A 17,599-nucleotide genomic window follows, 5' to 3' on the forward strand; every position below is an offset into this window, starting at 1 on the left:
CAATATATATTTTCTCTGGCTCTGGTTTGGGAACGGTGATCGACAATCGACATTGCAATAATAGCTGTGTGGCAGTGTGTGCCGCCTTCTTGATTAATTCCCCTAACCGAATTACCGATCTCACTATTAGTTATTTTAAACACAAGTCAATAGAAATATACACGATTTCAAGGCAAATGTTTGCAGTGGAAAGTTGAGAATATAAAAGATAACAAGAACCCAAAATATGCATACAAAAATAACATGAAGTACTGCAATTCACCAAAAAATTCCGAAGAACCAAGAAGCATTTTAATAATACAGTAATCAAAGAAGTTCACAGCTGATTTCTATCTAAATTTGTATGCAAAATTACGTGCATTTCAGAAATATTTCCAGGGTTTATAGGTAGGTATTTTATTTTGTAATAACAAGTCGTCCTTGCATTTTTCCTAAGTGCCGTGATAGTCAATAGTCATTCCGAATTTAAATTAGCATAAACTTTAATCCTACCTAATTTTAGTGTGCAGTGATAAACGTAAAATGTGCAGTGATAAAATGAGAAATGTGCAGTGATAAATGGTATTTTCTCAAAATACCTCACTTTGCTGAGATGGATTCGTCAGTGACAGGGACTCAAAAATACAGAACATTTTTCGTGCGAGGCACTGCAAAAGCCCTACAAATCCTCCATCTTTAAATTACCAATTTCCAATTAGTACCAATTGTATCATGTCCCGCTCCTAAAATTAGCTATGCTTTATTCAGACCATAGCAGCTCAATGGCAAATGGTTTTAAATTTGAAGTACAGTAAAAATGCACACTGAAATGCATGAAATTGGCACATATCATGTCTGACAATGTTCGGGCAATGTAGGTATTATATAGTATAATATATCCTCTAGGATATATACCCTATAGGATACATACTATATAATAATACCTGCATGATATATAATACCTGCATAAGACCTATACAATACCTACATGGTAGGATATAGGGGGCAATTGCCAAGGACGGAGAGGAAAAAAGGAGCTAGAGAGTTTAAGCTTATAATAAGCAATAAAGATATAGAATATTACATATACTATATAATTCCCAGAACATTGTCAGACATGCAAGTCACCCATTGTTAGTAACAGGTTTTAGGTATGCTAGCATTTGAATAAATGACATAGTCAGACATACATGTTGGTGTTGATCAAAAGGTGCCTTTTTACTTTAAATAAAACCATTTACCATTGTGGAATAGCTTGATCCACAACATGATATTTTTGCACACGAGAGCCTTAATTTGATGAAAGCAGTGTCATAGACACATATACATGAAGGGAAAACATCCAAATTCAAATCACACACCGGGCACAGAGACTTGCTAACAGTCAATCTCTTCCATACATCCTGTATCAACACCATAGGATTTGATTTTTCTATTGTCGGCCACACATTCCACTCTTGTTCTAGCTTCATTTTTAAAACAATTTTAACAGACACATGTCAAAGAATGTCACAAGTACCCATATGGAGAAAACAATATCAAAACAAAGAGAACCTGTAAGATAAAATTATATAATATGTTACACTATTTATATTATATGTTGCTATATATGTCTATGTCTGAGAAATCTTATCCTCATGTTCAGAAAGACAAGCCAAAAAATTTTGTTTTCTTTTGTGTTTTTGTGTTTGTTTGCTTTGAACTAGAGTTGAAATGTATAGCAAGTAAGCACATAAATCATAATATAGGATTTTGTACATATATTATACATATGGCAAATCCTATCCCAAAATAATAAGAAATGAAGAAAATCATATACGTATAGTATGTATATAAAATCCTATGATATGTGTCATTGTATATATATGTTTTTTTTTCTTGCGGTCCGAGTTCACATTTTAGCGTTTCCTGCAATCTGATTGGCTATGCGAGCGGTCCGTATTAGCAGGCCGTACGGACCGCGCGAGATTTAAGAGCACAGAGCCAACGCTAAAATATGAATTCGGAGGGCAAGAAAAAAACCTATTATTTACCAGTTTAGTAGGTCCGTATAGGGAAATATTTCCCTCGGTCTCAAAAACGTCCCTCGGAAACGTCCCTCGACCTTTGGAAATATTTCCCTATACGGACCTCCAATCTGGTAAATAACAAATTATTAAAAGCGTGTCGTTGTCGAATTGATCTCTATACACATTTAATAAACAAATTACTTCCTGGTTGGCTCGTTTGTACGATTTGTATTATGAACTCGTTGTAAAGGATCGCAAACTCTCTCGTTCGCTACGCTCACTCGTTCGTTTCGCGATCCTTCACAACTCGTGCATAAAAACCGTACGCACTCGCCAACCATGAAGTAATCTCTATATATATGATATATATAGATTGCCTCATGACGTCTTGATCTCTGTTCAATTGATTGTTAATTTTTCCCCGTGAAGAATTTCAAGAAGTAACCATTTTGCAGCCTGAACTCTCTTTTAGCCGGAATTTCTGTTTGCTTTTTTGTCCATTTAAATTTTAAAAAATGTTTTCCTGGTTTCCAGGTTACTGCTGTTGGAAGGATAGTGCAGATTGCACAACTTTCGAAGACCGTGAAGGAGATTAGCATTCATGTCCCGAATGTTGAGTTCAAGTTCAAAGCTGGACAGTGGTATGGTTAAGATGATATTATATAGTTTCTGCCCAGTTAACCTGTTTAAGATGTTAGGAAAAAAAATGGCCGTACGTATAAGTACGGGTGAAGAGGTCCCAAGTTAGCTGACGAACGCGTCAAAAGTAATCCTCACCACGGTTTTAAAAACAAATAATAGACCACCTGTATACCCTATTCGTACTTAATTTTGCACAACTTTAATTTTGCGATTTTCGCGATTGAAAAAAGTTCGCGAACTTTGTGCGGAAAATAGTTCAAGACAAGGGTGCTGGAGTTGTTTTTTTTTGCCAAACGCCTAAAATCGCTAAATACGCTGAATTTCGCATCGCCGTATTTACATGCATGCTGTTGTTGTTCATTTCAAGTGCACAAAATCCTTTTTAATCATTTCGTATTCACATTTCTATTTTTCTCAGATATTTGGTAATTCCTTTCATCTTATCTCCTGGAGATATATTGTATCTAAAGCATGTATTACATGTTTTCTAAACTCAAAAATAGCTCAACCAGTGCTAAATTATTGCACGGCTTTCCATACGGCAAGCCCGGCCTGCACTCCTCATGCAGCTATATTTTTTCCTGCTTTTGCCAGAATACGTAGAATAGTAATCTATTTCATAGTGCCCCTCTCCCTGCTCGGTTAGAATAAGGATTGGAGTAAATGTTTGTCAGCCACCTTGGGCATGCTGTTTCAGCATGCCCAAGGAGGGAGGGGAAGTCGTAGGTGGAGTTCGACCCACACAAATGCATGCAATGGTAGGCAGACCGGGTGGGCCGTCCCACACCACACGACGACCGTTTTAAAACTAAGCAAGGAAGGGGCCGTATGGTTGTACTCAGTATTTATAGCTGCCCCATTAGTCTAATAGATTCATTCATTACCATTTATTTACATGAATGTAGGGTATTCCACTTATTCAATCCTCGCATCTCATTAAGAGCACTATGAATAATATATAATCTATATAAGCTACCAAATCGGTTAAACAGGCGGGTGTCTATTTTGTCTATTCCGTATTTGCTGTATTGAAAAATATGCAGTTTATTTGTGGACTATATGATTGATATGTTGTTTTGCAAAGATAAAACCGACTACGAAATGCTATCACACCATTGCTTTACCTTGAGAAGGGCTTTTAAAGTTGAAATTGAAGTATGATAGAAAAAATGTCAATGCAAAGCTTTTAAAGTCGAATGCAATATTTGCAGCATATTCAAAGAATAACATTTAACCTTTAGTCCCTGAAGATTTTGTACTATTTTGACGTTTTCAAGATTGAATTTTTAACCATTACTTAGCTGTAACTGGGGCATGGACTAATAATTTTCCAGCTTTAAAGCAGCAGAAAAATGGGTGATTTTAACTTCATTTTTATGACTGTATTTGACATAATACGTTTCTTTCCGAATAATAGCATATAGGCTAATAGTCACAATAATAGACCGAGTCCAGTAGACTCGCGTACACGCGCGTGGACGCCACGAGAACGAAAATATTTCTAGGCTGCCTATGATAATAGTAAATCAGTTAACGACTCATTTGAGTCATGTCATAATATAAGCTTAGATTTCGCTAGCTTAGGAAATTGGTTTTTGGAATTGGCGAGGGGTTGCTGTATGCATGTATTTCTAGTACCTGAGACAAAATGGCCGACGATGATGCTGAATGTACACAACATGCAGAAATAGTTTTTCACAAGCTTCTATTTAAACTCCTTAGGACTTTCAACCGCATGGTTACAACTTTAACCTCTAAAACCTCCAAACCAAATAAATTCAAAAGAATAATCCATGTCCAATGAGAAAGCGAATTATTAATAACGTTTTAATAATACTCGACTATGATTGCCCAATAATGAACTACTTTTTTAAAGTCGGCTCCAGATTTTCCAGGGATATAAAAACGATTCATTTATAATATCAAACGGTGTGAACTGCAAATGTATAATATCACCGCATACATAATATGTTCATAATTTTCTTTCGATGGCACTATAGCTATATTATTATCATATGTTCTTGTTTTGAAGGGTCGATTTTATGATTCCTGGTGTTGAAACTGTTGGAGGATTCTCCATGACGTCAAGTCCAGCAAAACTAGAGAAACACCGTATAATTGATTTAGCCGTGAAAAGAAGCGATCATCCACCTGCACATTGGGTGCATTCACAGGTAGGTACTGTATATACTGCGTATACTAGAAATATCCTAGTGTTTTTGGATTGGTTACCTGAAGGACTGGGGCCGGTTGTAGCTACGAAAGCTGCATATAGCGCTGTCCACCGAATAGTGATTTTTTACCGGTTTTAAAATGCTTAAGAAGTAGTTAATCTACAGATTTGAAGCCAACGCTTATTAAAGAGAATAATCTTTTTGTAAATGCCAAGGTTAAATCCAGGTTATGCAAAAATGAAAAAATGAAAAAATCATAATTTGGTGGACGGCGCTCTCCAGCTTTCCTACAACCGTCACCAGAATAGTCTATTTTTAAGATATTAATGAGACATTATTTATATTACATATAGTAGCTATAATTTTCTTTTTCGTTGTTGGTTTTATAGTGTCGCGTTGGAGACGAAGTATCGTTGACAGTTGGTGGCGACTTTTTCTACGATCCAATGACGGAAAATTCTAAACAATTGCTGTTCATTGCCGGTGGAGTTGGAATTAATCCACTGTATTCTATCATACAACAAATCTATCAATCCTTAAAAAGCAGCAATCTTGATGAAGATGTTAAGTTTGAACTTCTCTATTCGGCTTCCGACCTGCATGAGCTGATATTCAAGGCGAGACTTTGCTTTTCAGTGTAAATCATATCCAAGTTTACTATCTGTAAATTACTAAAATCCACGAATATTGTACGACCATGTTGATTGTCTTTTTTTGCCACACTTAGGATGAACTCGATGCCATAGCTGAAGCAACAGGAAATTTCAAATGCCAGATGTTTGTTACACAAGATAAATCCGCAACGAACATCGTATGGGGCCGTAAAGGTAAGGAGTCATCGCTCTTATTTGATACTTACATGAAATGATGACCCTTCCAAAGCAAGGGTCCTAAATTTGATTGCTTTGTGTACAATTTTATGCAATTCTCTGACCTTTGCCCATGCATGCAGGCCAAACGTTTGCACCTAGATGCCCTGCATAGCTGATCCGAACATAGCTGAAGGCACTCTCTATATATCACATTAAACAGGGCAGGTATCGAAGAATAAGCATAATGTCTTTGGCTAGAGCATGTTTTGCCATAAGATGATGTCGATGTGAAAAATATGCACGATATGTTACACGCCGTGCCCAATGCCAAGTGATAGCAATCCGCGCAATAACTCTGTTTTGAACAATATAATTATGCCAAATTTCCGTAGATTTTTTATTTTTGCGCCACCATGTCTCATGCAGACTTTTTAGGATCACCGATAAACTAAATACGATGACGCGAGTAAAATATATGAAAGTTAAAAACTACGTAATCTGCCATCATGTATGAACTCTCTCAAAAAGTAAAATACTTCCAATTCAATATAAAACATTCCATTAAAATATTTCAATGTTCCTTGTCCCTTAACAAAGAATTTGTTCTCTGCATGAACTTAAGGAAATGTCTGTCTCATGAAAGGAATCGCTAAATTAATCAACCTCGCACGAGGTTGTAAATTAATTATAGCTCGAGCGACAAGTTACTACAGGTATACATTTTCCCCCAATTGTGATATTTTTATATGTAGTTAAACTTGAACGGATTAGTGCACAAGTATTGGAGGAGACGTTAAGAAACTTTAATACATCCGCTATGACCGTCTTTGTGTGTGGACCGCCGTCTATGATACAGTTCATCACCAGCGCCTTAAAGAACGCAGGTGTTAGCAATTCAAATATTAAACAGGAGCAATGGTGGTGATTTCTCAGGTTATGACAGGGAGGGACTATATACTCCAGTAATATTGCAACTCGATCAGTGGCATAAACCAAACATATTGCCACTTCGTCAGTGATAACTTCATGTGATGGGGGTGAAAAGGTGGTGGAGGAAGGCGGGGGGGGGGGGGTTTGGTTGCATGATATTTTAAAAATTTCCATTATCATGCACGAACCGTAAATACAATCGCATTCAGAACAGTCCAGTGGTTCATACGTCGTATATTATTATGATTATTATTTATGTAAAAGTAATCACAGCTTTTGATTGGCCTAAAGCAAATGTAAGGACGCTAGGTACCTTAATTTATTAGCTGCTGTTGCAACTTGTCAGCTGACAGTGAATTTTCGATAAATAACTCAAAATACATTAAACGGCGGAGGGTTTAAATCGGTTTGTGAAATGATCGCACGAACAAGGAAGAAGAAACGATTGTTGGCCATGGTGCATTAGCAATTACACTTACGTTCCAGCTTAATCATTAGCAAATACTCTGATGTTTGCCCCAAGAACTTTGAAACCGCCCCATTGAGCCATTTCAAATTTTTCTTCTTTCATCTCACACATGGTGGTTGCCAAGGCGTTGACGACAGGCTCGTTGTAAAGATTGTTGTAAAACTTCAACATCAATGTCTCTGCGGCATTGTCATCAACTGCCCACAGTGAGGTAATCACTGACTTTGCTCCTGCCATCAGAAAAGCACGCGCAAGTCCCAACACGCCTTCGCTACTGATTTTGCCCTGGGCAGTGTGGCAGGCACTAAGAACAACCATGTTAGCCGATAAGGTCACGTTCGAGAGATCTTCCACAGTAAGGTAGCTCACTCTTGCCATTTCGCTGCTAAATAGTTCGAAAACATAGAATTAATGGTTTTAACAACTTCTTTGTTTGTGCTTCAAAGGTGCTTTATAGATTTAGTGGTGTCTGTGTCACGATGAATTTAAATCCATCTGTACTGTAAAGAATTTCAACTATTTTTGTATTGGTCGTAAACATCTCAAATTGCAAAAGTAAGCAGAGTAAGCAATATTAGAATAACTTACTTGTTTTTAACACGTTCCGGAGCAAGTTGTAAGCTTTTCCCATCGGTCGCGCCATGGCACGCGAAATGAATTATGGGTGCTTTCGAAATACGGCGCAGAACTTCACTGCGGGTGGCGGACTCTCTCAACAACGGTAACACTCCCGCCTTTTCTGCAATCATCTCGGCTTCTTTTTCAGCAAATGGAAGGTCTTTTGTTGGATTGCCAACGATGAGGATGTCCTTCATCTCAGTCACCTACATAGAGCACAAATCCTTTAAACAAGGCTGAATTACTTGTCACGAGTGATACTAAACACCAGGGGGCGGTTGTTCGAAAGGCGTTTAGCTTAAACGGTGGATAAGTTAAAAATGGAAAACAAAATTATCTATTTATTGAACAACTGAGCTGAAATATTTCGATGTAAATGGTTTAATTGTCAATGGAAGTACATATTAAATGCATAAGATACAGGTTCAGTCATTCACAATATCTATGAGAGTATTCATAAACTTTGGCTTATCCACCGTTTAAGCTACAAACGCCTTTCGAACCACCGGTCCCAAGGCAACTAGAGCTTGATGTGCGAAATCAACAATGACCGATTTGCATACAGAAATAAAGACAATTCTACATCCAGACTATTTCTTTGACTCTCCAAAACAATTATGGCTCAATGGAAACCAGGTTAAAGTGGTTGCAAGTTTATTAGTTATGAAATTATATGACTAAATCGTTTCAATGTTCACGGCAAAAAAAAAATTCCTTTGTAGGTACCTTTGTCGTTGTGTAATTACTACGCTTTTTGACTTTAATATTGTTTGAAATAATTCAAGACAACAAGTTTGAGACAAGAAGCTCCGCGATAGCGAGTATTTGTGTTCTTTGTCAATTTACAACCGATCGAATATCACTTATTACCAATTTAGGCAAAACATTTAATATGATTGACTTCCTAACCTGCGACACCCCTTCTTGGAGTGTCATGCTGTAGGAATAAGAGTGGAAAGAGAACGCTTCCCGAGGTGCCACCAATGTACATAACGGCTCGCCATTACTAAGACGCAGCGTTGAATATGGTATGTTAAACGTTTCTCCTTGTGGAATGATCAGCAGTTGAGGTTTAAGGCCATTCTTGGTAGACAGGTTTTCTAAACGACCTTCAATTGGTTCTACAATTAGCTTGCTGAATTCGTCAATAACTTTGGAGAAGTCGGGTATCTTCGATGGTCCACGGGTGGGTAGGTGGTTTTGGTTTAATGTGTTCTGACTGTCCTGACTCTCAGACGAAACTCCAGATTGATCACAGCTTGTCTCATTTTCCTCTCCAACTTCGATGTCATCATAATCATCATCTTCAGATTCGTATTCGAAATCAGGACCACTTAATACATCGTTTTCTACGCCTATAAACGCAAACTGGGTTAACATGAGTATTATTCCCTGCATGATACATTTTCCTTTCACATTTTGTAGAGAAGGACGCAAGAGATTGTTTTTGATTATTTTACTTGTTTTTGTCGTAGGGGACGCAGAATTACTTGTTTCCAGGTAAAATATTGCAGCTACTTTATGTTATAGGTTTAGAGACGTCAACCTGCGCGCCCAATATGCGCACCATGCATTCTGTTTAATTGAGATTAATCTAAATTTAGATGCAATTAAGATCAATACACGTAAAAATTTCTAAGCCTGAGGAGTCGAAACGTTGGGTCGTGAATGTAATTTTAGTGTGGTGATGGAAAGTGATTGACTTGCTTTGCTCTTCATATGCAGATGGGCGAAATGTGTTTTATGTATTAAAATCCAATATTAATATAAAATTGGAGAAATGTCGATTGAAAACCAAAGAGCATGTTAATATTCACTAATTGCTGTCTTTCCCCTTGCCGAATATTGTGCGCGAAAGCTAGTGGAGGGCAAAACTCGTCAAAAGAGGGTAAAAAATTTCGTCTTTATAAATTCAGTTGTTTATAAAACTTTATTTCAAATGTTTCCCCATTCATTCATACGTACCTCTAATTTCAATCTGGTATGGCCAGTTTGGGTGGAATGTATGAGCATGGCAACTTTCTGAGGGGTGCAACACTTCAGTGTCATCGCTACCTGGGTCCATTGTGCATCCCGGTGCATTGATAGTCTGCTGGAGTGACTTTTCTTTATAATTTATATGTGGATTAAACACAATTCGTAGATCCTCAAGAGGCTTTTCCCAACGATGAAGTTTTTGATCGAAGGAAGAGATTTCACCATTTGGTGAAATAAACCAAATTCTCATTTCTTGGACAACGTCCAGTTTGGATAAAAAGAGTATCGCTTGCTTGTTTGTTTTCGCTAACTCTAAGAGAGCATTCGGCGTTTTTAGCTGCTTGGATTGATCTTCTTTTATTACCTTTTAAGATATACGAATCCAAGATTGGTGAACTATAAAAACAGTTCTAGTGATAACAACTCGAACAGTATACTAATAGTTAATTGTGACAACTACAACATTAGCCTACTAAAAGGTTTTTCCTTTGTTTATTCCAAATTTTGTGACTTGAAAAACGGGAAGAAAAAGTAATATTTATTGCTTTTTAAAACATATTTGGTTATCACAAGTCTTGCATGTCGAAAACAACCGGCGCTCAATCTGTATTTGCCTTGCCTAATACAACACATGTTACCTTATCATAAAAATCTCTTCCTCTGCCCATCTCACCGACTAACAGTGCATCTGCATCGGCTTTTTCTCTTAAAAGCACGTGCTGCAAATACTGAAAAGGTTTCTTCTGTGTATCGTTAAAACAAATCTTTAATGGAGTGTCCTGAACGCTCTTGCGAAACTTTTCACATCGGTCTATAACCTGTTGAAAGAATTTCTGTGCAGTTTGATACTCGTTCTCTTTGACTGCCATCATGCCAAGAAGGTAGTCTGGACTGAATCGAAAGTCTTCGGTATCGCACCAATGAGATGAAGGTGGCTGAGTCGTGTTGAGAGCCTTGTGATAGTACTTCCTAGCCATGCTTTTATCGCCTGCAAAGACCAACAATAGAATACTAATAAAACTTGTGACGTGACGTGTATTTGTGTGTAGTTCTGGTGTCCAGGTTGAAATGGCTTTCGTTTCTACTAATTTTTATTTCAGCCATACGCAATTGATTTCGAATCTAATTTAAGATGAAATTAGGCCTCTAGATCTTGAAACGCTACAATAACCGATATATATATATATATATATATATATATATATATATATATATATATATATATATATATATATATATATATATATATATACATACACCCGTTTGCAAAAACGTTGGCCGCAGATAGATATATAGATAGATACCCAAAATCTAATTAGAATTGCATATCTTGTTTTATATGATTGAAATCCCATGCAAATGTAATCATATGCAATTCTAATTAGACTTCGAGTATCTATCTATCTATCTATCTGCGGCCAACGTTTTTGCAAATGGGTGTGTATATATATATATATATATATATATATATATATATATATATATATATATATATATATATATATATATATATATATACATGTCTCACGTTGGGTGGGAGGTTTGGGGCTTTATGGAAGGCTGAATTATAATAACCTTTACATTAAAAAGTATATATACTTATTTTACACTAAAAGACGAGCATCTATAAGAATTATATGGGATAAAACTATTCTTCAATCTACTTGTCTTACATTTTGGAAGCTGGAGCATGCGTTTGTTGCGTAAACATACGGTACTATTGTTTTTATAGAAAGCAGTTTGTGTGAATTATCATCGATAATTTCCTGAAACTAACTTGTCATTTAGAGTCTGTTGTCCACTGGACAGTGTTCCAAGGTTCACCGTTCGCAGAGCTTGGCTATAAGACAGTTCGGGGCGTATATAATAGAGCACGTAGACTCTCTAGATCGTCAGATAGGTATTGAGGTAAAGAGTTATGGAAAACTTCACCCACGTACTCTATTATGGGGCGAATGCAAGTGATAAAGAATAAAATAAGCCCTTTGGTTGGTAGTTTAGCACGTTTAAGCTGTCCGAGGAAATACAATCGTGATGCCACATTCTGGCAAATCTCCGCGATACATGAGTATTCCACCTTAGATCGTTTGATATCGTTAAGCCCAAACGTTTTGCTAAAGTGACGAGTTCGACGTTCTTTTTGTTGTTTACAATCGGTTCAAACTAGTTATTAGACTTTGAGAAACTAACACGGAACTCTTTACATTTTGCCTCGTTAAGTTGGAAACCGTCCGCCTCAGTCTTTGTAATAAGTTCATCTACATACGTTTGCATGGAGCTAAGCTCTTCTTTCTTTATTGATTGTGCAAGAGTAGTATCGTCCGTATACTTCTAAAGATCTACGTTGCCCACATCATTACTAGGAATAGCCGAATTTTGTTCCCTGCGGTACACCTGCCGGGACAGGCCTCCATTCCGAGTAACAATTAATCATTCCTCAACTTCACCCTTTGTTTTTGAGACACCAAAAAATCCAAGATCGAACACATAATTGTCTTGGGATGTTATGTTGGGATAACTTTTTTGCAAGAGCTCCGCGGTCGATTAAGTCAAACGCTTTCCGGAAGTGGAAGAGAATTACCCTAATAGTGGCGCCATTCCCATCTGTGGATTTCGCCAACTAATGCATCATGATAATTATAGCATGTGAAGTGCATGATCGACGATCCGAGTTGTTGAACATTAAGCTTTTCCATAACTGCTGGTTTAAACGAAGCTTTGCACTTATTTAAAGAGCTAAATATCTACGATTCGTCTCGAATATGAAAAAACCGTAAATCGATTGCACCATGCATGCATAAATAAATATTTTTAATAAAAAATTAGGCTTAATGGTTTCCGTTTTTGGATTGCCTAAACAAACTTGGATACAAACACGCGGGAATGTTGCGAAAGTTAAGAAAAGGGAGGCGAAGGCGAGTTACATTCCCAAGTGTTTAGATCAGGCCATCGAAGAACGGAAAACCATTCAGTAGTTGTTTTGTGAAATGGCAACAACAAGGTAGAGTTCCAAGTTTGATTTTAAAAGACGAATTAAATTTCGGCCTGATCCAAACACGGGCTTCGTCCAATCAGAACATGCGTTATACATGCATGCACATGTTTTTTATAAATTAACTGACTGTTTAAGAAAAGTTTATTTAATGCGCACCTTTCCCCTCGTAAGCTTTTCCAAGATTACAATAATTGTTGTTAATAATCCTGTTATCATTAATTTCTTCACCTAGTTTGAGAGATTTCTCAAAACTTTCGAGTGCATCATCAAAATCTTGTAATTTCAACTGAGCCAGGCCTATGTTGCCATGAGCTAAAGCAATATGCTTTTTTACGCCAGACTCCTCAGCCACCGCCAACGATTTACGGGCCAGCTTTAAGGACTTTTTATCTTCGTTGAGAAGAAGTGCATTGACGCACAGGTTGCAAAGAACTGTATACACAAACTCTTGGTCTTCATATGAACTCGCATACTTCCTTAAATGTTTGCTAATTTGATAGGATTTTCTGTATTCCCCCATTAAAGTGTAGATGGAAGATAGGTTAATTTTAGTTTTCATAATCTTTTTACGATGTCCTAAATCTGTAGCCACTTTTAACCCCTCGGAAAAGAGATTTAAAGCTTTCTGTATGTTAAAAAGGTAACAGTGGTTTCTCGCCATTTGTAATGTGGCTTCGCATTCCACGAGTTTGTCGTTTAGTCGTTTGGCAATTTCTAGACATTTTTCTTCCTCTGCCAGAGCTAGCTCGTACTTTTGTTCCATGTAGTATATTTTCGCCGCGGCCAGTTGGGAGTAACCTATAAGGTTATTGATTAAGGTTAATAATTTGAATCAAAGGTGTGTCACACATGCAAATCTATAAGGATGTGTGACATGTGGGACCAGGTATGCCTAATAAGTTAATTTATACCCCTTTCGTGCAATTTTCATGTAACGCAAATAACATAAGATATTCGGACTTGAATGATATGTGAATGAATAAATTTGTAATGTTTACAACGAAATGTACTTTTTTGTGAAATAATTTTATTTTTTGCTACCTGGCCTTGGAGTATATCAAAAAATTTTTAAAAGATGTTCTGCAAATCCAACTAACGGATGTGTTCTTCCCGTTGTCTTGTTGTCTGTATTTTGACTTGTTTGCATGTTTTTCTGCGTGCAATGTTCAAAAAAGCTTCAAATTTTTAAAAACACTGATTTCCTTACGTACCTATTGTCAACTGGTCTCCTGACACTTCACTGCAATGCAAACATTTCTCTAAAATAAGCTTCGCATCTTCTATCAAGCCATTTGAAAACAGTGCATCGATGTGAACAAATATGCCTCTCCTTCAAGCTTCTTATCATTTAATGTAATTGCCAGTTTTGCCAACTGTTTTGCGGTTATGATTGCGTTATCGTAGCTCGCTTTCGAAAGATTCGTGTTCCATAAGTAGCTGAGTTCTTTCAAAAGTCCTGCTTGGTACTGTGACGTGTATGGTGAACCCGAGATTTTCAAAAGTTGGGCTAGAACTTCGCGACATTCGGCGAAGTTGCTGTAACCGAAGCGATGTTTTTTTAATATTTGCATAAGACATGAAAAGTCTTTTGGACCCTGCATGAGGTCACTGTCTATCGTCACGTCGGAGAGTTCTAAAAAACACCAAAACAAATATCCATGCTCAGTACAAGCGATCAATCTTGCATTAAAACTTACATTCGGGGACGGAGCGAGGGATCGTGGTGATCGAATCATTCGATCTTGACCAACGTTTTGATAAAGATATACTCACTTTTGAGAAATTTACTTAAATTTAACGCTTTTTCACCCAATCGCAAAGCATTTTTTTTGGAGGTTGTCATCCCCACACCTCCCACATTCAGAAAATCCCATAATAATCTTGTTAGGATATTCTGTAATTGAACGTCTTGTAGGAACGTGACGATTTTCAGGTCTACGGACACATACCTGCAAGTGTCTTCAACAATTGACATAGATTTGGTATTGCTGGTAAGTCTTCTAATTTTTCAGAATCACCTAACTTAAGGCCCATACACGCTTCCATGATTTGCTATAAAAAGAAAGTGTACCAGCTGATGCCAATGAAGATACCGTATTCTGGACTGTATTCTGGTCTGTCAGTTATAGCTTGCGTTTACCTGAGCACTCATAGTTAAGCACATTAGCCTTTCTCACGTCGACGGATACCCGCCAATAATGACTACTTGTCACTGACAAGTTTGGTATCCCAAAAAGGACGGATAATCTTCGTTACGAGAAAGGCTGATGCAATGGAAAAGTGCAATGCACCGTTAGATTTCACACTATTCAAATAATTGTATATTTGTATATTACAACTTCAGAATAGCTTACGATTGTGACGTCTTAAGAATCAGCTCATATACAGGCTTATCAGGCTCCATACAGCATAATAACATTAATAATATATCTAATGTCGCTGATATCATTGGCCACAAAATAGATCGAAAGAAGAATCCCTTTTGCGGTTTTCCTACAGTTTATGTACAAAAGACCTAAAGTAAGGAAATTCCCTTCCCTACCGAAGATGAGTGAATCAATGACAGTGACAGCGTACATCATTTGATCCAACAGAAAAAAACAAAGCCAGGAGAAGAAAAAGGTCCGTAACAGTAATTGAATATTCAAACGTTTGTTTTGTAGAAGTCATTAGGGATGAAGTTGATATACCCGATTCGTTGTTCTCACCGAAAGCACTTTTGTTCTCACTAGCTACATATATATGAGCCTCGTCAGCCATCTTTCGTTGTCAGACGGCTGAAACGTCTTTCACTTCACTATAGAGATGCATATACGTAAAACAAAAATATTTTTTTGCAAATGACTCGTGAGGTGAAAGAAATATCGTCCCAGATGTTTAGAGTTGCATTTGATTTCGCCATTTCAGCCTGACTGAACCAGCCCCTTTTTGATATAAAGATCGTTGCCCCTGTATATTTATAGGCCTTCCCTTCCATTCCCGTAAAACATTATTAAGGATAATTGGTGTTTATATAATAGTATATCGGTATTTTCAATTAGCCCTAATAACGGAAGTTTACACAATGTCTGTATATATTATACGATTTACAGTTAAAAGCATAAAACTAAGCAAATTAAATGCATATTATTTTATTATTGCTACCTTTTTAACAATATCCTTCCGTAAATTCTGCTCGGCTTCCCGAGATTTCCCATGTTCCAATCGTTGCTTTCGCGATTGGTGTGATTTCTCCCGATCGTAATCGACTGGAATTGTAGTTGTTGTGTTTGTAATCGCTACATCAAAGCTTTTTGGCGCTCTTGCATGCGCCATTTAGTTATTCAACTACTCAATCAATCGGTGAAGTAAATTTTCTGTTATAAATACCGATTAGTGCGTCTCTCGCAGGCCTGTATCTTGTACTAAAGACAGTCGATTTCCGAATCGTTTCAACGAGCGTCATCTATTTAAAGACATGTAAACTATGATTCTCCAAGGAAACCCCTTCCGGGAAATCCCATATTATTATAAAACAGTGACGTAATTAAATATTGCAAATGCAAGTCATGTTTCGAAACCATTAGCTACGTAATTTGTTATTTTGAATAGATTATGTAACCACGATTTGATTTTCAGAAAATTAAACTGCTGTATAAGAAGGGAAGTCAAGGGACCTTATCTTGATATTTGTACAATTTTATTCCGATGAAACTCTTTTATAATTTTGTTAGGTACTCGCAATTTCACATGCAACACCAGCTGTGATTGGCAGCGACGTGTGTGAGCCCTACTCGAAGTGCTGGTTTTCTGAGAAATACTTTAATTGATGCCTCATCAATTCCTACGTATTCCTCGTTGTTTGATACGGTGGCAACGTCACAACTGAAATAGAAATTACAAAATATAGCCGCGCTTGTTAGTGCTTACAAATTTATTCGAGTTTTAGGAGTTCTGCGATCGATATAGGAGCGTTGAAAATTACAATTTAATAATTTTCAGTAGCAATAATTAACTTCTCATCATATTCTTAAAATTTTGCATCCTGAGTATATCTTCAATGTCCAATTTGTGGTAGCTAACATATATTACGTGGGTACGTGTACATGCGAGCTTTCGTTTCGTTGATCTCAATGTTGCAAATTTCACAATGTAAATGCGTTGTCTTTATTCTATATTCTACAAGTTCATATAATACAATAAGCTTCCGATATAAAAAAATCAAGATTCCGGCGGCATTTAGCCCGACATAAGCCAAACAAACAAAGCAACCTATATTATTTTGATTCTTGTTTTGACGTATAATACAAATGCAGTTTATAACTATACGTTGGTTTGAATATACTATATAAATAATCGTTTCAACCGCTATCGTTTAGACGGTTTAGTGGTATTCCGGGGTCTTTAGCCCAAATACTTGCACAGATAATTAATGTTTTGCTTCTGCCCGACAATATTGTCGGAAGTAATAATGACCAGGCGGGAATTAGTTAGCCCGACATAAGCCAATAAGGATGCTAATATAGCTATCCCTACATGGTCATAATGTGTGGTCCGCAATGATCGTTCAAGTAGTTAGAACACCTATAATCGTGAGGAGAATCAGAAGATAGAATAATTCCATTTTACATACGAAATTCAGAGTTTTTGTCTGTGAAACATGGCCGGAATCTCCTGATCCTAGTTCGCAGATTTTGGGAAATATCTAAATTGCATGTCCCATGAATTATGTTTACAACTAGAGGCGCTGCAGATTTTTTTCCCCATAACCAATCGAAAGCACCCCAAGCAATCGAAAGCATCCTTATTACCTTATTACATTTCGGAAAACGGGCCTTAGCTAGCATTCCGAAGACGCAAACATTGTAAATTTTGTAGGTTTTGCAGGAACAATAGGTAAATAGTTTCGTTAAGGTTCCTTGAATGCAAAAAAGTATAAGACTGCATATATTGACTCGTGCGTTTTTTAAAATTGAGGCATTGAAGCATTTTGTATTGACAATAATTCACTATAT

General features: G+C 37.0%; 2 protein-coding genes across 2 annotated transcripts; one reads left to right on the forward strand and one right to left on the reverse strand.

The window, feature by feature from the left end:
* Nucleotides 1-229: 229 nt before the first annotated feature.
* LOC114534173 (oxidoreductase NAD-binding domain-containing protein 1-like) lies at nucleotides 230-6,659 on the forward strand. The gene is made up of 7 exons (XM_028555722.1): nucleotides 230-387; nucleotides 1,472-1,535; nucleotides 2,523-2,629; nucleotides 4,663-4,804; nucleotides 5,194-5,421; nucleotides 5,532-5,631; nucleotides 6,369-6,659. Exons 1-7 carry the CDS (start codon nucleotides 344-346, stop codon nucleotides 6,539-6,541), a joined length of 858 nt encoding a protein of 285 aa, XP_028411523.1. The 5' UTR covers nucleotides 230-343; the 3' UTR covers nucleotides 6,542-6,659.
* Nucleotides 6,405-15,920, reverse strand: LOC114534194 (tetratricopeptide repeat protein 28-like). Its single transcript, XM_028555748.1, has 11 exons — nucleotides 15,750-15,920; nucleotides 14,555-14,657; nucleotides 13,980-14,238; nucleotides 13,817-13,935; nucleotides 12,762-13,403; nucleotides 10,249-10,598; nucleotides 9,599-9,974; nucleotides 8,543-8,988; nucleotides 7,604-7,839; nucleotides 7,026-7,400; nucleotides 6,405-6,486 (listed from the first exon to the last, which is right to left on the reverse strand). The coding sequence occupies exons 1-10, from the start codon at nucleotides 15,918-15,920 to the stop codon at nucleotides 7,034-7,036; spliced, it is 3,069 nt and encodes a 1,022-aa protein (XP_028411549.1). The 3' UTR covers nucleotides 6,405-6,486; nucleotides 7,026-7,033.
* Between the last annotated feature and the right edge of the window lie 1,679 nt (nucleotides 15,921-17,599).

This window comes from Dendronephthya gigantea, unplaced genomic scaffold (genome assembly GCF_004324835.1).
Source record: "Dendronephthya gigantea isolate DGI-Jeju-01 unplaced genomic scaffold, DenGig_1.0 000098F, whole genome shotgun sequence".
Lineage (NCBI taxonomy): Eukaryota > Metazoa > Cnidaria > Anthozoa > Malacalcyonacea > Nephtheidae > Dendronephthya > Dendronephthya gigantea.

Coding starts and splice junctions, on each gene's coding strand:
- LOC114534194 (XM_028555748.1), bottom strand. CDS start 15,920: ATGGCGCATGCAAGAGCGCCAAAAAGCTTTGATGTAGCGATTACAAAC. Junction 7,840..8,542: donor TCCAAGAAGGGGTGTCGCAG/GTTAGGAAGTCA, acceptor TGCTCTATGTAG/GTGACTGAGATGAAGGACAT. Junction 7,401..7,603: donor CCGGAACGTGTTAAAAACAA/GTAAGTTATTCT, acceptor CGAACTATTTAG/CAGCGAAATGGCAAGAGTGA.
- LOC114534173 (XM_028555722.1), top strand. CDS start 344: ATGCAAAATTACGTGCATTTCAGAAATATTTCCAGGGTTTATAG. Junction 388..1,471: donor AATATTTCCAGGGTTTATAG/GTAGGTATTTTA, acceptor CAATTTTAACAG/ACACATGTCAAAGAATGTCA. Junction 4,805..5,193: donor CACATTGGGTGCATTCACAG/GTAGGTACTGTA, acceptor TTGGTTTTATAG/TGTCGCGTTGGAGACGAAGT.